This window comes from Gadus morhua, chromosome 7 (genome assembly GCF_902167405.1).
Source record: "Gadus morhua chromosome 7, gadMor3.0, whole genome shotgun sequence".
Classification (NCBI taxonomy): Eukaryota; Metazoa; Chordata; class Actinopteri; order Gadiformes; family Gadidae; genus Gadus; species Gadus morhua.
This window is the reverse complement of record NC_044054.1, coordinates 18,256,392-18,279,609: the sequence shown is the minus strand read 5'-3', so window position 1 is coordinate 18,279,609 and position 23,218 is coordinate 18,256,392. Positions and strand designations below refer to the sequence as shown.

The window sequence follows — 23,218 nt, the reverse complement described above, 5'->3', positions numbered from 1 at the left end:
CATGGTTCTTCTAAAGTACTGCACTCAGTTTAGAAGTAGTATACATACTCTATATTTTTTTCTAGTTCTCAGTTATACTCTCTGTACATGTACAGAGAGTATAACTGAGAACTAGAAAAATATATAGATTCAGATGGATGGATAGAGATAGCTTTATTTATCGCACAGGAAATGATATTGACAGGCAGTTTCTCAACCATAAGTTATGGCGATAATATTTTTAAGGAAAAATACTATTATTATTTTAATATATTATTATGGTCTACTCATGTTTTGCCTTCCGTTAAAAGTAAGTAAGGTTGAATGTGTCTCATATGTAACAAAACATACAAAAAAATGTGTTTAGAAAGACTCGTTGTCAAAATATCTTGAATGTGGAATGTTGGAAATAATTTGTTTATGTAATGAGTTTCTTGTTAGACAGTCGGCATACACTACATTTTGAAGAGCTTTATTACTGAATGTACCAGTGCATATGACAGTACGGACCACTATTTATTGAGTACTTTTACTACACCTATGCTGTATATATTATGAGGATCTGCTGGACAAGAATTATGGCTGTGTTTATTCAACTCTCTCTTTTGCAGTTTATTGGTTGGACACTTTTATTGGTTTGCTTCGTTGGGGTATGTGCGTGCAGTGTTCGTTTGTGCGATTGCATATTAATCCGGGGCATTCATGGGAGTGAGTCACATGTGACTCAATGAATTCAGACAACATTGTTGGTCTAGTTAACTTGCCAACTGTGCTTAAAGTAGACCTTTCTGTTTTTAACCACTGCCTCCAGAGAGAAAGAGTTAATTTAACTGCTGCATATAAGGAATGAAATAAGCAAAGTATGAGACTCAACTGTGGAACAAAGCACTTTGACTTCATTCATTCAAATTCAGCTGGTGTTTACACAGTGCACTCATTATCTAGATGGATTCCCTAAGCTGAAGATTTCTGGAAACTGTGAACTTAATTTGAACATCCTATTATTAATCACTCGTCGAACTGTGCAAGTATAAATTAAAATAAATGTGTATTTATAATCCTATTGGACTAATTCAGAATTGGTTGAATGAGATTAAATTAGAAGTTTACAGTTACACTAAGAGTCTCTGTATCTTTTCAATAGAGCCATACATTTGGTTAAAAAATATGATTTGATCTAATTTAGTCTGTGGAGAAAAAGGTGAGCAGAGTAAATCCCAAGGTTGATGTGAATATACTGTACTTTATTCCAAATCGTTATTGTTAAAAAAAAAGAAATTACAATGTATAGGTTTAGGCCATTTGATTAATAGAGGCTTCTGGTTAAAATAAATGCCTTATGTGAAATGTATTTACTTATTTCTTGATTCAAAACATTTCAGTCCTTAAGGAAGCCAATGTGTTCCCATTTGAAGCATGAGATCATGGCTCCTTGTTTGTTAAACTTCCTTGCAGCATTTTGACTTTCTTTTGATTGCACATTTGGATTTGGCACATTCATTTGGACGGATTCCCTCTGCTGACTGGCTTTCTCTGCGGCTGTTGACAACCCATGTTCACTCAACTAGCACTTGCGTGGTTGTTGGCATAACAGTTAAGGGTGGTTTCCCTTAACTTGATAAACCACAGCAGAGATGTTTATTGTGGGAATCTGGGTGTGGCTGTGTTCACCCCTGTCATATTCAATGTCATCACTGTTGGACAATGTTAGAGAGTGGTGCCTTTTCTAGGGTGACGCACGCGTGCACAGACAAATACACCTTCTCTGACTCATGCTACTAGCCTCTGCCACATGGGTGCGGACGGGTGAGGCCAGTTCACGGCTTCTCTTGCTCACATCGTGCTCTATTAGAGTCATACAATGTCACTTGGGGAACCACACAGCTACGTTAGCAGTGGCTCCATGGGCTTGGGACTTGAGGGGAGCTGCTGTAATGTGTCAGTGTCCCTGACAGCAGGGCTGTTCACAAGGGCCTCAACGGTGATCTTTAGAGGGGCTTAAAGGGCTAGATGAGCAGTGATCGTCATACCCCATCTAGCCGGTGAACGTTAATTTCCATGAGTCTCCGTGAGCCTGCCTAAATTGCTCTCTGTCATTGTTGGACGTATGTGCTGAAGTTCAGTCACTGTTGGGACATTGCGGTGGATCAAAATGCGCAGGGCATTGCTGCTGAAATGATGAGGCAATGAATCAATAGCAATGCTCTGTCGAATTTTGTGTGTTTTTAGATGGTTGGAGATTTTACCATTTATTTTTCCTTTTGCTGCTTGTTTGACAAGGCAAAGCACATTTCTCTATGGGTGCTTCATCACAGGGCTTGAATCGATTTGAAAATCCATAGATTAATCTTGAATGAATAAACGCTGCCACGGTGCCAGCCAACAATGAGTCTAACACAAATCTATTTTTACCCATGCCTTGACTGACTCCGTGTTCCAATCCTGTTATTTCAAGATTCAAAGGTTTTTATTTGTCACATGCAGGATATGCAGTGAAATGTTTGTATTACATACTCAGTATTATCTGCGCTTAGAAAAATAATAAAATACTATAGAATACAAATAGAGAAAAATATATAAAATATGTGTGTATACTCACTCACTCACTCACTCACTCACTCACTCACTCACTCACTCACTCACTCACTCACTCACTCACTCACTCACTCACTCACTCGCCCTCCACGCAGGCGGAGAGCCGATGCCAGCAGCTCCAGGAGAGTGCGGCGCGGCGGGAGCAGGAGCTGGTGTCCAGGGTGGGCGCCCTGGAGGAGGCAGGCCTCCAGGCGGAGAACCAGGTGAAGGAGCTGAAGGAGACCATCTTTGAGCTGGACGACCAGGTGGAGCAGCAGAGGGCCGTCCACCTCCACACCAACCAGACCGTCCTGGACATGGAGAGTATGTATCCGCTCTGTTCCCAGTGGCTCCGGGGCCTTTCCCGCTGTGTGGGAATGAAGGGGTCCGCCCTGCCCTTTAAACCAGGCTGACGCAGATGGTAGATGTTTTGGGTGGAATGGAGCTACTTTGACTGTCTGTTGTAAGGCTGAAAGGGCACAGGTTCCCGATAGACGGTGACAACAGGTCTGCTACTAATCTCGTAGATCTTTCCCTCTGGTTAATTTGGGAATTACCAAGATTTTATACATCTGTCTAATACGTCAATCCTCACTAATCTGCAGTGCGAGGGGATTGAACAGCAGCCCAGTGGTTGGTGAGCAGGCCGCTCTCCTCTATTATGTCTTCGCAGCTGGATGGAGATGCTTTATTCAGACTTTTTGCTCTGACTGTTAACTGATGTTCTGGATTCTACCAGAGTTAAAAAGCCTCTTCCTCTTTCTAAAATGCTCCATGACCAGTCGTGCTGAAATACGAGTCAATCTTGGGAGATGCATTTAGAGACCGCTTAAAGCCAAGAAATAAATTTACGCTTAGCATATAGCAGGCTAGCAGGCTTTCAGTCAGTGCTCCCAATGACAACAAATCTGTAGTTTTCTCAAGCTGTATAATGTACTAGTGAGGGTGGGGATTACCTCAGGAATAACGTTGCTGAAGGCAAGTCCTCAATGACAACCTCCCTGATTAAAGGAAACGGCAATCTTAAAGGGAAAATAACGTGAACAAATGATGACGCTGTACTAAATTACCATTGAAAATCTGTGACTCCCAACTTTAAGCTCTCTGATTTACAACATCATGAAGTATGACATCAAACCCTGTAACCCTGCCACAAAACAGTTTGGGGTGTCAATCAGCTGTCGGGGCGCCATGTAGGTTTTATGATCTAATCCCACAATGCATGCTGTAGCCCGTTTAACTACATCAGTTCACTATTTTAGCACTTAACGGCAGTCAAAAACAAAAAAATCCTCTTCTTACTAGGAGCACACAATGTGAAAATATGGTGTCGTAGAAAAGTGGTCATAGAAACACAGTCCTAGAAATGCGGTCTTAGAAATGTGTTCCTAGAATTGTGGCTCTGAGACTGCAATCGTCCTCCATTGCAGAAACATGCTATAGAGTCTAGACCAACAAACCAACAGAGGCAGTAAGCCCTAAACATGGTCCGTTCACCACAGAGTCATCCTCCCACTCCCTGAATAAATCCAGATCCACGATACTGGCCATTATTCATCGTAGTGATGAAATGACCCGTGACTTCATCATCGCTTGATCAAAAATGATAATCAATGGCCCTCACCTTTTCAAATGTGCTGACGGAGTCTGGGAGTGTTGTAGAAAATTAATCATCATCAACATGTAATTATTTTGTATCTATTTACCATTAAAATGATTCATGGGAACGTTGGAGAAATCGAACAAATTCACGAGCTGAACATATATTAATAGCTGTATGTGCGTTTCAAAGGTAGCACAACTTATGTTATCTGTTAAACCCTTTTGGTCATTGTTAGGGAAGATTTGTTAACGCAGTTTGTTACTCGTTGTGTACCTGACTAAACACACTGTGCATTGTTGTTGTGAACCCTGAGGTGAAGGGAGTGGCAGTCCAACTCAATCCACTTCAATTAAATTGTTTTTGTATTGCCCTTAATCAACATTACAGTCTCGAAGGTGTAAACGGGCCAAACATCTATGTACTCCACAATGAGCTGAGGGTTCTTCTCCACAGCTGGGAAGACCTTCTCATGGCCCATGTCTCTGCAGATCATGTCAGGAAGCTGGAGGAGCAGAAGGCGGATGCAGAGCGACAGGTCAAGCTCCTGACGAGACAATCGAAGGTAAGGCAACCAGCCGCCCTCTGCACCGCCACTGCAGTCTGAAACGTTCAATGACACTTCACTTTTTCACTGCAGCCGTCACATTGGCACTAACTTATGCCGCAGGTCCTCACCACAGCCATCACTTTTACTGAAATTTCTTTTGAATCCATGAGCGTCGAAGAAATACATTTGAAAAAAATCCACCACCCACGCCTTTATCAACCCAGTTATCATTTCTCACTGGAAACATCAATATGTTCATCTGGATAAAGAGTCTCTAAACAGAGGGACTCGTTATCCTGTGTGTGTGTGTGTGTGTGTGTGTGTGTGTGTGTGTGTGTGTGTGTGTGTGTGTGTGTGTGTGTGTGTGTGTGTGTGTGTGTGTGTGTGTGTGTGTGTGTGTCTTTCGTATCAGTTACTACCACAAATCCTCTTGTATTTACTTGCTGACTGGCTTTTACTGCTACTGACCTGCCTATAGTGACTGTGTCTCTTATATGAGGTAAGAGACACAGGAAAGTCTGTTAAAGAAGGAAGGAAATGGCATGTAGCATATGACCGGTCAGAATCCAACGGTCACTACAAAGCGTATTGCCTACATGGTCAACGTATCAGTGGGGCTAGCCCATTGATCAGTGGGGCTAGCCCATTGATCAGTGGGGCTAGCTGTCTCTGAACCCTTTGTCTCTGAATTCACGTAGCACGCAAATTCCACGTAGCGCCTCTTAATATGGAGCAGGATATTCACCTGGTCACATGCCTGTCCCGGTGTCCTCCTCCCCCACCCAGGAGGAGAAGGAGGAGTGGAGGCGGTTCCAGGCGGACCTCCAGACGGCGGTGGTGGTGGCCAACGACATCAAGGTGGAGGCCCAGCAGGAGCTGCGCGCCCTCCGCAGGCAGCTGCAGGAAGAGCAGCACCGCAGTGCCAAGCTCTCCAGCGACCTGGAGGGCCTGCAGGGAGTTAGGTACCTCCTCCACTTCCATGTTTTAACTCCCACTGGACCCCAACCTCTCTCTCTCTCCCTGTGTCTGTGCGTCTGCCTCTCTCTGTCTGTGTGTGTCTCTCTCTCTCTCTCTCTCTCTCTCTCTGTGTCTCTGTGTGTGTCTGTCTGTCTGTCTGTCTGTCTGTCTCTCTCTGTGTCTGTTTGTCTCTCTCTCCCTGTCTGTGTCTGTTTGTCTCTGTCTTTCTGTCTGTCTGTCTGTCTGTCTGTCTGTCTGTCTGTCTGTCTGTCTGTCTGTCTGTCTGTCTGTCTGTCTCTCTCTCTCTCTCTCTCTCTCTCTCTCTCTCTCTCTCTCTCTCTCAGCGTTATTTGTCCTACGTCTTGCCACTGGGCTGCAGTTCCCTATCTCTCCTGATGCACTGCACAGACATGAGATATCCTGCCAGAGCTTTGCCAAACCTCCCCCCATTAAAGTTGTACATGTTTTATAAATCAACATTCAGAACCGGCACCAGTAGAATGGTCTCCTTCTCTCCCGGGGTTGGTACATAGTTAATTTTAGGTAGCTGAAATCCAACATCAGGGATTCATACTTGGAGACATGTTTTGAATGTATTGTTTGCCAGTAAACTCTGATGCACGCCAATAATGTAGACCTTTGGATTGTGTCGTTTTAAATACTTTGCTTGCTGGGCTGTGGTTCAGATGGGGGGATTTGGCACGCTCTGTTGGCAGTGGTCTCCAGCAACATTTCCCCCTTGTGTATATTCACCTCCTTCAAGCTGAGGCCTTCTCCGTCTCTCACTTGTGTCGCCCTGTAGTAACGCTCACCCCTCGCACCTCACCACCACCAGCCTCTTTTACTGCAGCTCACCTGTGTGTGTGTGTGTGTGTGTGTGTGTGTGTGTGTGTGTGTGTGTGTGTGTGTGTGTGTGTGTGTGTGTGTGTGTGTGTGTGTGTTGGTGTGTGTGTGTGTGTGTGTGTGTGAGCACATGTGCACAATCCGGGAACCGGGGCAAATAAACGTTGTTTAAACATTTACAATTTGTCTCTAGTGTAGAACAACAAAATCAATAGAAGCCAGTGTTTGGTCTAAAATGGAACCTGCTGATTCAAATCTAATTTCAATTAGCCCGTTTAAATTCCGAAGCGTAAGCAAAGATAGCTTTTCCCTGCGATTAGCCGTTATGCTACGTCCGCTCCCCTCCTCCGGCAGCACCCCAAGATGATTGTGTCAAAGATGGTCCTCTGACAAGGCTCCCTATGTAGAAGTCCAGGTGAGTTCCCTACCCTTAGCCAAGCCGCCTTCCCTTGCTTTGTGAGCTCCTTCTGCTGCTGCTGCTGCTGCCTTTTCCTGTCTCTCTGTCTGCATCCTCTGCTAGCATCACCTGTCTTGTGTTGACTGTCTCCACATGCCTGTCTGGCTCCCCGGCTGTTGTCCTTGTCGATGTTCTATAAGGGCACTCTCTGGATGGATCTCCTGTGCCTTGTCCTTTCCATGTTAAGTGTATACAGCGCCCTCTGCTGTTTTCCCTCCGGTGTTGTTATTATTTTCTTGTTGGACGAGTTAAACCACCTGCCTCTAACGGTGGACATTCGACGGCCCTTCTGCACGGCATGACGGGATGAGACTCATGCTATGTGTCATCAGCTTCCGATGCACACGAGTAGCATAGCGATCATGGAGCGTGGATCATGTTAGATCCTGTGGACGGTCATGATTGTGCTTACTGACTGAGGGGTTGCATGGAGAGGACAAAACGAGGAGTCATGCCGTCCCTACGGACTGCCATGACCCTGCAACATAACGTGGCTCACTTACTGGATAAGATGTAGTATGGAAAATATCGTGGAGGCGAGCTGGACATTTGAAAGGTTATTAAAGTGAAATAAAGTGAAATGCAATGCACGTATTTCCAATGGTCATTACACTGACTTGGAGTCTGTAGCAAAGTATAATGCTAATGAGAGCATGAAAGCACTTTTATGAATTGAATGATAAATTCAGCCAGGATTTCACTTCCAACTGCATTTCCCCGTGAAATGATTTGAACATGTCTAACCTACATGCTAAGCATATGAACACATTTCTCAACGTACCATTTTATAATTTTGCATTCATTTACAGCCAAATTGAACTGTAATCATGTCCATTCAGTCGTGGATGATGTCAAGTTTGTAGAGGAGGTCTATTAGAGGTAGTGTGTAGGGCCCAGCCGCCCAGACAGCAGCAACGGTGCTGGCTTGAGGAGTGTACACCTATACTTGTTCATTATAATTACTATCAACTCAGCAAAAAACCTGACAGAGAGCTTACTCCAGTGAATGGGCCTAATGCGCTGCTTCACATGGAGAGGCTGTGGATCAGCTAAGCAACCAATGGGCCTGCTGATTGCGATTCGTAGTGGGGCAAGGCAGCTGCATGGTTGAGATTGATATTCAAAAAAGACGACTTGCATTAGAAACGTAGTCGCTCTGCTTAGCTTTAAGTCTGGTGATGTTTGAAGCGCCGCAAATTTAAATGCAACGTAGCAGAGTAGTTTGCATGTCTAGTTGGATTGCATTTAAGTCAAACCAAGTCTAATGTTTCATTTACACAAACAACCACATATTGTTTTCAAACATCCTGATGATGCAATGCAAAATAAAGAAAAAAGAAAAGAAAGCATTGCAACAACGCTTTGTTCCAATGTAATTACTGCATTTGACGAGGGGCAACTTGCTCCCCAAAGAAATACTGACCTTATGTGAAGCACTGTGATGTATTACACGTCTCCTGCCTTTCAGTCCTCCTGACCCTTCTCTCCATCTTCTCCCCAGGATGGGCCCCGTGGCCACTTTTGACACCAAGACGGCCGTGGAGGGCCGATGAGGGGGCTCCCTCCCTACCCCCCAAGGCAGGGACCTTTCCCATCGCAGACTGAAGACAGTGTTATCTTTGCACATATTGTTTCTCCATGTAGTTGACGTTGACGTGATGTGCTGCATGCATCTGAACAGAAGCCAGACTGGGTGCTGTTGTTCAAGCAGTGCATAGCCAAATCCTATGCTGGTTTGACATGTAACTGTGTTTGTGCCACAGCAAACAAAAAAGCATTTATGTCTCAACATGTATTTTTATTTGACGAAACTTCTAAAGTTTATTTTCTATTATTTTATTTGTGAATGTATGCTTACACCTGTGACTTCCTTGTTTGTGATGAAGAAAAATCTTATTTTTATGTTGTTTTTAAAGTTGCATTTGTGCCTTTTTTTAGATTAAAGAAATCATATACACTATTCAAAATTCAGTTAGTTTGGATAGAAAGTGAGGCGTCAAAAACAAGAACCCAAAAATCATAAATCAAACGTTCAACTAGTATTGTGTTGATTGCCAAAGCCTAACAACCTAGTTATTAGTCAAGCCTAAGTCCAGTTCTACTGCAAGAAACAGTACACAAGCACGATGTCAGTCTGAACATTTCAGGCAGTATTTTGGCCTTAGAATATCAAAATTGTTGTTTTTTTCTTGATTGAAGTTTGTTCAGCTTTCTTATAATCCATACAATATCCAACAATTGATTTTAATGATCTCTTTTAGACCGATTATTGTATTGAAACATCTGGTAGATGTGTGATAGGTGCTTGACGTTAATATCTGGGAAGGCGCTTACTGGAGCCAGTTCATTAAAACATCATTCCACCGACTCGGTGTATGGAAATTTAGGAAATCAAGAAAAAGAAGTGCAGTGGGAACATTAAACCACTAGATGGCGTTGTTGAGCCAGGGGTGCGAACACATTGCCATGGACCTATTACATGCGCTGCCCCAAACACTATTTGAGACGATTGATTTCCCATTACATGAAAAGTCTCCACTTTTCGCTGCCAATAATTATGTTCAGGACAATGGTGATTATACACCTCAGCAGGGAATTACTTAATGGTTAAAGCCATGTTGGCAGAACACTGCTGATAAGGCAGTTTTAACAGCAAATAAACCCACCTGTGCCTCTCAGAATTACTCTTATATAGTCTTAGGCGATACCATTAAGCAGAAAGGTAGTTTTTCTAATAAGTATGTTTTCAAAGTATCTTAAAACGGCTAGTTCTAAAATACCAACGCTGAACACTGATGATGTTAAATCATTTCCGCCATTATGCCTGAATCCTTGTTTTGTTCACTTTCTGATGAGAAATTGCAAAATGGTTCTTTTGCTTTCATGTAGGGTTGAAGAAGCATGGATTTTTGTTTCTGCATCTCAGGATTTGTTGATAATCCAGTTATCATCGGCGTTATTGCAGTTTATGCAGTTGCCGAATCATCTTCACAGTTTATTCTGACTCGGAAGGTTTTAATTTATATTGTCATATTTACAGAGAGACTCATTGCTGTTTTTACCTGTGACGGTATACACAGTGCTACGTGTCCATGGTATTTGTCAGTTTAAATGTTGTATTTTGGGTAGATCAAACAATAAAGTATCTCCACTCCAGTTTGGGTGTGTTGGTTTTGTGTGTTTAAGTGGAATAGCTTAGAGCTGAATTTGCCTCCATATAAATCATGTGTATTCATCAATATGCATGTTAAACACAAAACATCGGGGTTCCCGAGGTCAAATGTTCACTTCAGGGACTGGGACGAAAGTCATAGGGAGATTGTGTTCCAAATATAGAACCGGCTATCTAGAACCAGTCAGTCATTATTGACCAAACGCGCCCTGCTTTGAAAGATATTACAAATGTTTGTATTCTAGTCATGACCGCAGCAGCAGCAGCTCAGGGCAGAAACCCACTAGAGAACTGCTCTTTACAACATATTTCCAACCGACACTGAGGACCAATACCAAATACATTCTGTGATCCCTTTAACATTCAACCAAGCGTTATAAGAACACACATTCCATCCATTGCTTCCTTGATCCTTAAAACTGTGTTGCCTTTCACCCTCCCAACTTGTTTGTACTTATTTTGAAATCTCTGTATACCGGAAACCCCTCGCACTGTCTGTGTGTGCATGTGTGTCTCAGGTCACCAGGGGACGAGGGGAGAGTTTCCGGCACAGATGGCGGGAGCGGCGGCGGCGGCGGCGGCGGCGGTCACTGGTGTGGCATCGCCAGGACAACCACGACCCCAACCTCGCCTGGCGACGCCCACACAGAGGACGACTCCGACGGCGGCGCCACCGTCCAGTCTCTCATCAAGTCGTTTGACACCGTCGGACCGAGTGAGCACCCTCACATGAATGCCGCCTGCACGCACACACACACACGCCCCCCATGCAAACACAAACACGCAGACGGACGTTTCCTGTTGGCCGGGCGGCATGCCGGTGGAGAAGAACATCTGCTCCTCTGCTGCAGTGTCATGGATGGCTGGAGTGATGAGGGGAGGAGGGAGGGAAGGATGGAGGCACGGATGATGGGAAAAGGGAGAGATGGGATGGATGGAAGCTTCGGGGGAGCACTTTAGCTTCAGGCTGGACTGAGGTTTTATTATGGCTTTTAAAGTTTTCTCAGTGAACTTCTTGGGTGGTTGGTTGGTACATCATGGGAGCTTGCGAAGCGGCATTTCCCACTATTCAGTGGGTCGTACGCAGCGCGTCAGTTGCTGGGGTTAAATTTTGAAATGATCTTTTTTATTGGGCTTTATTTTGGGGGTTTCGATTTAGCAGAGAGTTTATATTTCAAGTGTGAGGTGTAAAGGAGGGTGCACCACCATACATCAAAACGCTCACCTGCAGATATTCTGCAACATACTTTTGGTCTGTTATTGCAAAGGAAAATCTTTCTACGGTTATTCCTTATAACGTAACTATGACTTAAAAGTTGACCATACCATAGCCTTTGTGTTTGTAGGCTAAAATCCATAGACATTACTGTAATCACCGTGCTGTGAAATGTAATCACACGAATCGTTACACAAAATGTAATAAGTCTAGCAATGTCCACTACACAGCTTTAAAAAGACGCTAATAACTGTCCTGAATTTGGTTCTCCTCCCATGACAATACTCCAAATTGCAACTAATGTGTGTATCGATCCTTTGAGGTGGAGCAGGACACACAGTACTGATGCACTCCACTCCTAGAAGCCCTCTCAGTGGGATCCCAGTGCGGTCTGCCCCTGCTGCTGCCGTCTCTCCCACCCAGGTATACAACTGGCTGCGGCAAAAATGACCATCTTATCTATTGTTTGCATATGCTCCACCCAGCAGTATGGAAACCATCTGTGTTTCCTTTACAGAGGCTGTCGTACATAAAGCCCCTCCCTAAGGCATTGGAGAGGAAGATCAACCACGGGGAATTCTCTCATCCTGGTACGTTTCCTGTGGATTTAGTGGAGAGTCACACCCTGTCTTTATGCCAACAATGCTGTAGAACCAAAGTTGTTTACCTTTATGGTCTGTCAGTGAAGTCCAGCGCTCTGCTTTCGGCTCACGCTAAAGACATGTCACAGTATTCATTCGTTGAATGGTCAGGGCTAAGCGCAGAATGGCATCCCATTCACCGGGATCCCACGCATATTTATACCTAGTTATCTTGTACTCAACACAACTAGCAGCGTTCAACAGGCAACATGTCTTATGCACCTTATCCTTTGGCAAAAGAATTGACCTCAATGTTCTTTTTATTGAATGCTGTTCTGGAAATTCATAATACCGTCAACCTTAAATATGTGAAACTGAAAACGAGGTAAGGATATCATCATGGAAAATTATTTTGCAATCTTTCAAACCAAGCTCTAGTAAGATATAAACAGGAAACTGAAGGTATCGTTGTTGTCATCAGTGGTCATATTTTTGCTTCTCGGGTATGACACAGTTGTTTTGTGTGCTTGTGAATGGATGTTTTGCGACCCATATATTCTGATGGGGTCTGTTAAAATCAGCCTTGTCAGACTGATGTGGTCTATCTACACTATTTTACGGTTCGACACGTGTATTCCTTCACATGTGGAGAAGTCTATTGACCATCATTGTCCTTATATGAATTATACGACAAGTTGACTATGACTGAGGCAACCTGCCTTTAAAAAAGGTTTGCCATATATTTAGTAAACATTTTCCATCAGCTTTCAGCTCTCAGCTTTGCAAAAACTCTTCTATAGAAAGATGGTCTTGTGTATCACGAGTTCTAGAACATTGCCTTAACAACGCCAGGGTCAGGGCTCCACCCAAGAGGAGAATCTCTGCACTCCCGGTGTTGTACAACTGGATGCTGAAAAGCGTCTCTCAGGGCCTTATAAGGCTCTCCTCTATCTCGTCTCACTCACTCCTCATTCACTCTCCCTCCCCCATCCCCATCTCCAGACAAGCTGTCGGGGTGTCGGGACGACCTGAAGCCCACCAACCTCATGAGGAAGAGCCCCTCGCTGGAGTCTGTCATCAAAGCCCCGGGCTCCCTCACCGGTCGCACCGCCTCCTTCAGCTACAACCGTCCCAATAGCAAGCTGAGGTGAGCCCACCGCTCCCACCGCCCTGACCTAACCCTAACCCTGCCTGGTCCTACCGCCCTCCACTCCCACCGCCCTCCCTGCCTCAGCATTCCCAACCTGATCTGGTGCATTGGGAATGGAGTGTGAGGTTCCCGTCTTGGCGGACTGATGACCAACACTATTCTTCTTCCTTATCAACCGATGAAAAAACATCATGTAACGAGCTTTTGCGGATGCAAGTCTTTTGCTCAGAATAAGGGGAACAGCCCAGTCGTGAGATTATATTTAACTAGTTGGTTCCAGGTGGAACAAGCCTTGTATTGTTTTCTAAATTTTCTCATCAATCTCACCACAACTCTTTCAGTTCTGTTTTTAGATTTATTTTTCTCACATATTTTCTTGTTGCTACTAATTTTAGCAACATTAAGGAAACACTATATTTCCTCTTAGAGTGCATCAATGTTTGTTTATGCTTCTTTTTATCTATTTCTAGATTTGAATCGTAAAACCACCATTTGCTGTTTGGCAATAAATGATAGATTCGCCTAATAAGAGGTGTTGGAGAGCAGTTTCCTGGCAGACTGTCGCTGTTTGGCTAGGGAGTCTGACTCTCAGCCAAATGGCTGCCATGGTTGATCCCTATTTCCACAGCCTAACCAGTAGTCTCCCATGCTCTGCCTCTGCCTGCTCACGAATTACATGTTTCTCAGTTAAATCTAGGTCACTCTGGATCACAGTAAAAAGTAAATAATACAACACACTAGAGGCACACTGGAGAATCTGTTAGAAATGTCCTAACGTTTAACATTCATAACAGATTCTTCCACAATCTCTTTCCAACGGATTGCTAACGGAAGGCTAAGATGGGCTTTTATCTACTGACCTACTGTCCTTTGTTATTGGCAATCAGCTACCTCTCAATTCTTATCACTAGTCACCTCTTCAGAGACTAACGTGATCAATACAACCTGCTGGTTTATGAGCTTGTTTATAAATTCTCTTTTTATCTCACTCGCACACATTGAGTTAGTAATCTATACATTGTGACCCCATGACACCACTTGCAGATGTTCTGGTAGCAGAACCAGCAGCAGCTATTGTTTTTGTTTCTTTGTTTACTGCCTCGCCACACTTTTTTACACTATACTGAAGATGTATGGTTTCCCCCCGTGCTGCATTTCAAGGGTATTCCCATTGCCCTCGGCTGCACAGAGATCTATATAAATGTTTTGGTATGGAGTATGTTTAACAGGGGGGATTGTTGGTTAGCATGGATTAATGTACTTTAGTATACACTGATGTTGTCTAGCATTGAGTCATTTTCTTTAGCATACATCAATGTTGTTTGGCATTGAGTTATTTTCTTTATCATAAACTCATGTTGTTTAGTGGAGTAATGCTGTTTTGGGTGGGGTTCAGTTTTTAAACATTGAGTAAATCTGTTTTGGGTGGAATAATGTATTTTAGCGTGGAGTAATGCTTTTTAGTGTAGAGTAATTTTGTTTAACATGAATTATTGTTGCGCATGGAGTAATGTTTAGCATGGTGTAATGTTGTTGAGTATGGAGCAATGTTGTTCAGAATGAAGTTATGTTGTTTAGTGTGGAGTAATGTTGAGCATAAAGTAACGTTGTTTAGTGTGGAGTAATGTTGAGCATGTTGTAAAGTTAAATATGGGATAATGTTGAGCAAGGTTTAGTGTGGTGTAATGTTGTTTAGTGTCGAGTAATGTTGAGTATGGAGTAATGTTGTTTAGTGTGGAGTATTGTTGTTTAGTGTGGAGTAATGTTGTCTAGTCTTGTGTCAGGTTGTTTTGTGTGGTGAAATGTTGTTTAGTGTGGAGTAATGTTGGGCATGAAGTAATGTTGTTTAGTGTGGAGTCATGTTGTTTAGTGTGGTGTAATGTTGTCTAGTCTGATGTAATGCGGTTTAGTGTGGTGTTATGTTGTTGAGTGTGGACTAATGTTGAGCATGAAGTAATGTTGTTTAGTGTGGTGTAATGCTGTTCAGTATGGAGCAATGTTGAGCTTGGCCCGAGCACCACACGTCATATGCTTTTTCTCCTACTGGTCTTCCCATGGCCCCGTTGCCAGACCTGAACCCAAGGGATCCCTCTTTTGGAAAGCACTTGAGGAGTTTACTTTTGCTGAAAAAATGACCAGTACAGTTGATCACTGTACAGTAGGCAAAACACAAAAACAAAGACAAGCACCCATACTGCGGCCATTTCAGCTTAGTGTTCTGCCCTTTCAGTACGCTGTTTACAATGCAGTCTCACAATGTTGTGTTAGGGTGTTGGGATCCTGCAACCCAGCGGATGCAGATGTGTACGTCCGTGCGCATATGCATATGTGTTTGGTTTGACGCAGGGGGCAGGGGAGGGGGGGGGGGGGGGGGGTCGTGGAGAATGAATCGAGAGACAACTGCACATCCTAAACGTACACCAGATGAAATAACTCTTTCTCTCTCTCTCTCTCCATGTCTCCCTGTGTCTCTCTCTCTCTCTCTCTCTGCCTCTGCGACATGACTGCTATGCGTTCCCTGGTGGCAGTGTGGAAAGAAGAGACCCCTTGGCTGCACTGGCGCGGGAATTCGGAGGATCGAAGCGCAACGCTCTTCTGAAGTGGTGCCAGAAGAAGACAGAGGGCTATCCGGTAGGGCGCGCTGGGGCTGAGGACTTCCCCTTTAAGATAATCACCACGGACGATTCACTACTCGTCGTATTTGTGTCACTCTGACGTTTCAATATCCCTTTCGCAACTCATCACTGGAGACTGCACGGTGGGGGAAATTGATGTTCAGGACATTGACCCAAACAGTGGGCTGACAAACGCTTCTCTGTGTGCGTGATTTCCTTAAATGCGTCATGTGAATTGGCCTGCGCCTCGGAGGCTGGTGTTTGTTGTGGATATTAAGGTGGGGGTATTTATGACGGTGTCATTGAGATGTTTATCTCCGATGGCATGGTACTGCTGCTGTATGTTTGCACACATCACGTTGTGTCTCGGATTGTTATGGAGATTGAATCAGCAAGATTAAACAAGTTAGAACAAATAGAACAGATAAAGAATTAGAATATAAGCAAACATTTGTGTGTGTGTGTGTGTGTGTGTGTGTGTGTGTGTGTGTGTGTGTGTGTGTGTGTGTGTGTGTGTGTGTGTGTGTGTGTGTGTGTGGTGGAGAGAGAGTTTGTGGTGGAGTGTGTGTGTGTGTGTGTGTGTGTGTGTGTGAGTGACGGCTACAATCATTTATAAATACACCCATACCATTTGTTTTGTGCGATAAGCATTGTATCCTATTTTCTATTTGTGTCCCTGTGTCCATGGCACCAAGTGTTAACAGCCCAGCCTGTTAGCAACTATTCTCACTGCAGCTTTAAGGAGCACATTAGGGCCTGTGGGATTATAGCCAGCTAGTTAAAACTCTTAGCACATTCCCATTCCCTGTAGCATGTACAGTCAACCCTGTGTTCCCTACTGGCAGGGTTACCCTATAGAAAGCATTGTTGATCCAACCTCAGGTTATGGTGATGCTAACATAACATCAGTAGCTCCGGCCTGACGATAGGCGCGGGCAGAGTTTGGCTTATTTAAGGTCCCAGCCTCCCTCTCCTCTGTGATGTGTTGCATGTTGTTGATGAATTGGCAGGAATGTGAGTGGGATCAATAGTTTCTATTGTCAGCGCATGCCATCGCAGTCCAGTGGACTTTGACTCACCCCCTCAGAGGACGACCGCCTGAGACTCATGCCGGCGGTTAGTCGCACTCCACTCGTACTCTCACACACACACACACACACACACACACACACACACACACACACACACACACACACACACACACACACACACACACACACACACTCGTGCACGTACGCACCGGCAAGCCGCTGTTATGGGAACAAGCGAGGAAATGGATGAGCTCTTAATCCGAGACAGTCTGGATGCGATTGTCTGATAGTAAACTTGTCTTTGAGAAGTTTAAGGACGATATGTGTCCTGAGTCTGATGCTTTGAGTGAGGGGTGGGTGATGGTTGGACGAGAGCGCGGCATCCAATGCAGTACTGCCTATCGTGTAGATGTGGAAGAAAAGGCAAGTGGGGACCACACAAGAGTGGGGCCACTCTTCGGTCGATACTGGGTCCCCCATGGGCTGGACTTTGGATCAAGTTAAACAGTTTGAAGATCAAATTAAACAGACAAGGCGTGTAGGAATGTCGGCATGATAAATCTGAGGGTGGACACAGCAAACATTTATCATGCCGACATTCCTACATGCCTTGTCTGTTTGATTTGAATTTGTCATACGGTAGGAATACTTTATTGAAGAACAATATTAGTGGAAGTAGATTTCCTCTATTCGGTGAGTAACCCTTGGGAACCCCTTAGCTGGTCAAGCGAAACAGGTCTCTGAACTCAGAGCAATCCTAACTGAGCCCAGATTTAGCAGTACATTAAAAATGACCCTTGTTCCCGGCACGACCAGATTCTACCTCCACCGGACCCCTGATCCGATCACGTGTCCCCAAAGAGCCGAGCAACACGCCACTGTTATTCCCCCCGCTATCCAGAACTCAATAAGAAGCTTAAGCTAATTTGGCATTCTGCTCAATAATTACTCTCTGCTTGGAATTTTGGTTTGTACTTCCTTATCCTTTGATGAAGTGTGCTGTTCACAGAATGGATTGTGGTCTCGCTTCATCCCAGTTTTAGTCTCAAACAACCTAAATGACTAGTATGGCCTGTAACATAATTTGGCAGGCACATATTTCTTAACATCATTACGCTCCACCACCTCCTGTCGGTTCCGAGAAAGGAAAGACATTAAGCTGTAATGTTAGCCTTGGTGGGTATGGCTGGATGGTAATAATTGTACACTGCTTGGTCATTTCCTCGGCAAGAAAAAAATTGTGCACTCAGACCAAAAATACAGGATGTATGTTTGAAAAAAGGAGACCGCGTGCGTGTGTACGTACGTACTTGCGTCTGTTTGTAATTGCGTGTGTGTTTGTTGGTCGATAAACGTCAACAGCAGACGTTCTCTACTGGAACCCAGTGCAGTGTGCAGCCTATTGCTTTGAATCCCACAGCCTGTCTGGGTGAAAAGGTCACTGTGCTCTAAAACCGCCAACCAAAGGTCACCCTGATGCACTGTCCTGAAGCCCTATCCCACACACACACAGGCACAGAAAAACACACACGCACCGAAACACACACACATTCACTCTCTCACACAAACCATAAATCACAACTCTCAGCAGCAGAGCTCAGATCTCTGCATACTCCTTAATGCCTACCCTCTGCCATCCCATCTCCTCTGTTTGCCTGTTAAAGGTTAGTGTGATGTTGGCATTATCTGGAACACATCATGATGAAGCTCTCGCTCTCTCTCTCTCGCTCGCTTGCTCGCTCTCAGGCTACCTTGCTTTATCTCTCCTTCTCATGCTACCCCTCTCTCTCTCCATTTCTCTCTCTCTCTCAATCTTTCTCGCTCTCTCTGTCTCTCTCTCAGGCTACCTTGCTTTATCTCTCCTTCTCATGCTACATCTCTCTCTGTTTGTGTGTGTGTGTCTCTCTCTCTAACTCTCTTACTCTCTAACTCTCTCTGTCTCTCTCTGTCTCTCTCTCTCTCTCTCTCTCTCTCTCTCTCTCTCTCTCTCTCTCTCTCTGTCTCTGTCTCTCTCTCTCTCTCTGTCTCTGTCTCTCTCTCTCTCTCTCTCTCTCTCTCTGGTGTTAAGTGTGGTGAAGCTGGTGATGCTCTTCCCAGTCATCGTTTATGTGTTTCTTCTTTCAGATAATTTACAGCATGTTAGGGTTAGGCTGCCTGATTCTTGGTCAGCTCTCTGTCCGACTGGGCTGTGGGGAGAGAGACAGAGAGAGAGAGAGAGAGAGAGAGAGAGAGAGAGAGAGTCAGAGAGAGAGAGAGAGAGAGAGAGACTTGGAGACAGACAGAGAGAGAGAGAGAGAGAGAGAGAGAGAGAGAGAAAGAGACTTGGAGACGGACACAGAAAGAGAGAGAGAGAGGGACAGAGGCTTGGAGACGGACGGGGGAAAGAGAATGAGAGAGAGAGAGAGCAACCTGGAGAGGGAGAGAGAAAGGGGTGAGAGCGAGAGAGGGATGGCAGCAATCACAACACTGGGAGACACTCCTGAGTTATCATTGTTTCATGCTGGAAGGCATTAGCATACATTTGATTTGGTGCGCGGCTCCCATCCTCCTGGGTCTCGAGTCAGGTTCCACGAGAGGGGAGGGGCGTTCTGCAGCCATGGCCTACGTGCCGGGCTCCATGTGTCCAGTCCCCAATCACCTTGTTAGCCTGTGTGTGTGCGTGTGTGCGTGTCTGCCCGTGTGTGTGTGTGTGTGTGTGTGTGTCTGTGTGTGTGTGTGTGTGTGTGTGTGTGTGTGTGTGTGTGTGTGTGTGTGTGTGTGTGTGTTTGTGTGTGTGTGTGTGTGTGTGTGTGTCTCCACCTGCCGATACGGGTGCTGACCCGCTAACGAGGCCAACAGCCCGGGGCCAGGCGGTAAAACGTGATGAACAGGGCGCCGCTCGTCCGCCGTCGTCGCCATGGAGAGAAGACCTTAGTCGCCTTAAGGGGCGCGCGCGTGTGTGTGTGTGTGTGTGTGTGTGTGTGTGGCTAAGTGAACAAACCAAGATTAAGGTTTGTATCCGAAGGGGACCGCTTTCAGTCACTTCTGAAATGTCAGATTCTGGGAAGTGCGGATCGATCAGTGAGGACCTTAAAGCCGGCCCTGATTGACTTGTGCATGCGTGCATACTAACACACACACACGCACAGACACAGACACACACGCATCCTAACACACAGCCTAACACACACAAACGCACACACAGGTAGAACACTCACTGGTGCTGTTCTTCACAGCTTTAATCAAGGAGATGTCTTTCCCCATTTAACGTGAAAAGATTTATTTTTAGTTAGTTTCCAGTTAGTTGCCTGTTGACTTTATCTATCTTTATATAGCTAAAAGAAATCTCATATAAGTTCATCATTCAACCTCAAACATCTGCTCTGCTGGTCGGTCTGCTTCCTACTGAAACCGCACCTTTTGATGTCTTTATTTAGCAGCTGATTTAAGTCCCTCCAACCCTTTTTTTTTACGTTCTTCAATTAACCATAGAAGCCCAACAAAAATAGTGCGGCTGTTTGTTCAGGATGGGAACAATAAGGAAGGCTTCTGAGCATGAGGCCTCAGCTGGGTCACCCAGAGCAGGGCTCATCCGGCCTCATCTGGGAAGCACACACACACACACACAGACATGCAGTGACACACACACACACACACCCACACACACCCACGCACACTGACGCACACACACACTGACGCACACACACAGACACCCCCCCCCCCTCCACACACTCTCTCACACACACGCACACACACATGCAGTGACACAAACACACGCACACTGATGCACACACACACTGACGCACACACACAGACACCCCCCCCCCTCCACACACTCTCTCTCAAACACACGCACATACACACACACACACACACACACACACACACACACTCACTCATTACATAGAAATGATCACTACACACAAGCTCTGACACACCCCTTCCACAACATACGCTCTCCTCCCCCTCCTCCATACACACACTCCAACACGCACACACACACACACACATCACACACACACACAGGGCCACACACCCTCCAACACACACACACACACACACTGTGCCACACACCCTCCAACACACACACACACACACACAGTGCCACACACCCTCCACCACACACTAAAATACACAAACTCACACACACACACACACACACGCATACACTCTCACTTAGACATGATCACACTGTCATATACACACTACAAACACACTCACATAGACATCATCACACACACGTATTTCATCGGAACAGGAACAGAGCCCCTAGCTTCAGAGGAATGAAGGTCAGTCAACGAGGGGGAGGGGTTGCTCTCTACCATGGATCTACCACAGACTGCTCCATCTTCATCTCCTTCTCTGTTTGCTTCATCTCTTCCTCCAGCCTCTTCTCCGCCTCATCCTCATCTCCTCGTCAAACTTCATCCCCCCCTCCACCTTCGTCCTCCAGCTTGATCTCCTCCATATTCTTAATCTCAACATCCAACCTCATCTCCCCCTCTGCCTCATCTCCTCCTCCTACGTATTCTTCTCCCACATCTTCCTAACCTCCTCCTCCAACTTCTTCATTTCCTCCTCCAACCTTATCTCCAACTCTCCAACCTCACCAATTCCTTCTTCCTTCCTGCTATCCCGCATTTTCGTTCTTCTCCTCGCACCTTTTCCTCCACCTCCATCCTCATCCACTTCTTCGGTTTTATTTCTGATGTAGTAACCATTAACCATTTTCCTTTCACTTCTGGCAAACGCTTTCTTTCCCTGTGTCTCACACCCTTGCTCTCTCTCTCTCTCTCTCTCTCTCTCTCTCTCTCTCTCTCTCTCTCTCTCTCTCTCTCTCTCTCTCTATCACCTCTCTCCTTCTCCATGCCAAACCATCCCACAGTGCGTCTTTCATCTCCCCTCTCCATTGTTAATGCTGTCGTGTCCTCTGGTCTGTGACAGAGGTGGTGCCCCGATGAGGATGAGGGCATTGTTCAAACCACTCTCTAGCCTCCTGATGTCTCCTTCTCTCACCCACACACTGGCTTTTAAAGGAGCTGCATATGAAGTATACGTGTGTGACTGTTTGTGTGTGCGCCCTCACACTGTTTGTTCTATGACTGACAGTTTTAACAAGCTATTTATTAACACATTGTGTGTACGTGTTTGTGTTCATTAATGTGCCTTTTGTCATTGGGACGTTCCCCGACATCTGTCATTGCGGGTATGCATGTGTGTTTTCAGGGAAAGCCTCAAAACACACATAATGGTGCACACGCACCCAGTGCAAAGGGAAAGCAATTAGGAAGCATTAATTGCCTCAGTGATCACAAGCCGAGACAACGCACTAAAGTCAACTAACACACACGCACAGAAGCAGTAATTCGCTGGGACCCGGAGAGAGAGGAATCCATCTACTCTGTACTGTGATCCAGTAATGGCACAGATCCATGCCGGTGTCCAGTGTCATGAGGGTGACGGGTTTTCCTTGGCGAGCACCAGACGTACATTGCTGCGGTGACGGGAAGCAGGCTTTCGTCATGACTAGCATCGATGTCCGCAATGTTCCCTGTCTCCACGGGAACCGGCGCTCTTGTCGGCGTCTTCTGCACAAAACATCCATGTGGTATGTAGTATGTGGAGCACGGTGCGCGGGCGTTACGCCTTCAACCGTCCACCTAGCGACCAGCCCCGCCCCCCCACGACCAAACACTGAATCCCGAAATGACTTCCACATGTGGACAGTCCGTCTAAAGGCGTTGTATAATCACAAGGGAATGCGTTGCTTCTGGTTGACATCATTCTAGGCATTGTCCTGTTCAACAGAAACAGAACTTCAGGAGACCATGAGAACCCACTATCTATCGTAGTAGAGAGATAGTGTGTGTGTGTGTGTGTGTGTGTGTGTGTGTGTGTGTGTGTGTGTGTGTGTGTGTGTGTGTGTGTGTGTGTGTGTGTGTGTGTGTGTGTGTGTCTGTGTGTGTGTTTGTTGGATGGGGGTATGTGTGTGTGTGTGCGTTGGATGGGGGTATGTGTATGGGTGTGCGCACTACCCTTGATGTGTTTTGTTAGCTGCTGTGACCACATAGCTGTACTCGGTAACACGCTTGTTTAAATGTTGTGTTGATCCAAAGCATATGAAAGATCCTATCTGATCCTAGGATATTACAGGCCTGCTGACAGGCCAAAGCAAACATACAGGGAAATTTATTCTGTCCCTCTTAATTCTGTTAATCTAGTCTGTCCGTCTATCTGTCTCTGTCTCTGTTTGTGTGTGTGTCTCTCTCTCTCTAACTCTTTTACTCTCTGTCTCTGTCTCTGTCTCTCTCTCTGTCTCTCTCTCTCTCTCTCTCTCTAACTCTCCCCCTCTCCCTCTCCCCGTCTCCCTCTCCCTCTCTCTCTCTCTCTCTCTCTCTCTCTCTCTCTCTCTCTCTCTCTCTCTCTCTCTCTCTCTCTCTCTCTCTCTCTCTCTCTCTCTCTCTCTAACTCTCCCTCTCCCCCTCTCCCTCTCCCTCTCCCTCTCTCTCTCTGC

At 45.5% G+C, this 23,218-nt stretch overlaps 1 protein-coding gene across 4 annotated transcripts in view; it reads left to right on the top strand.

The window, feature by feature from the left end:
* specc1 (sperm antigen with calponin homology and coiled-coil domains 1) overlaps positions 1 to 23,218 on the top strand; it is a 68,051-nt gene that overhangs the window by 38,801 nt on the left and 6,032 nt on the right. For 3 of the 4 annotated variants that reach the window (XM_030361139.1, XM_030361140.1, XM_030361141.1), the window contains 8 exons: positions 2,670 to 2,877; positions 4,645 to 4,718; positions 5,490 to 5,665; positions 10,651 to 10,847; positions 11,671 to 11,771; positions 11,866 to 11,938; positions 12,932 to 13,076; positions 15,608 to 15,710. In XM_030361139.1, coding sequence (XP_030216999.1) covers positions 2,670 to 2,877; positions 4,645 to 4,718; positions 5,490 to 5,665; positions 10,651 to 10,847; positions 11,671 to 11,771; positions 11,866 to 11,938; positions 12,932 to 13,076; positions 15,608 to 15,710 — 1,077 coding nt within the window. Of the gene's footprint in view, positions 1 to 2,669; positions 2,878 to 4,644; positions 4,719 to 5,489; positions 5,666 to 8,461; positions 10,117 to 10,650; positions 10,848 to 11,670; positions 11,772 to 11,865; positions 11,939 to 12,931; positions 13,077 to 15,607; positions 15,711 to 23,218 lie in introns of those variants that run through there. The other variant, XM_030361142.1, reaches the window with a different exon arrangement.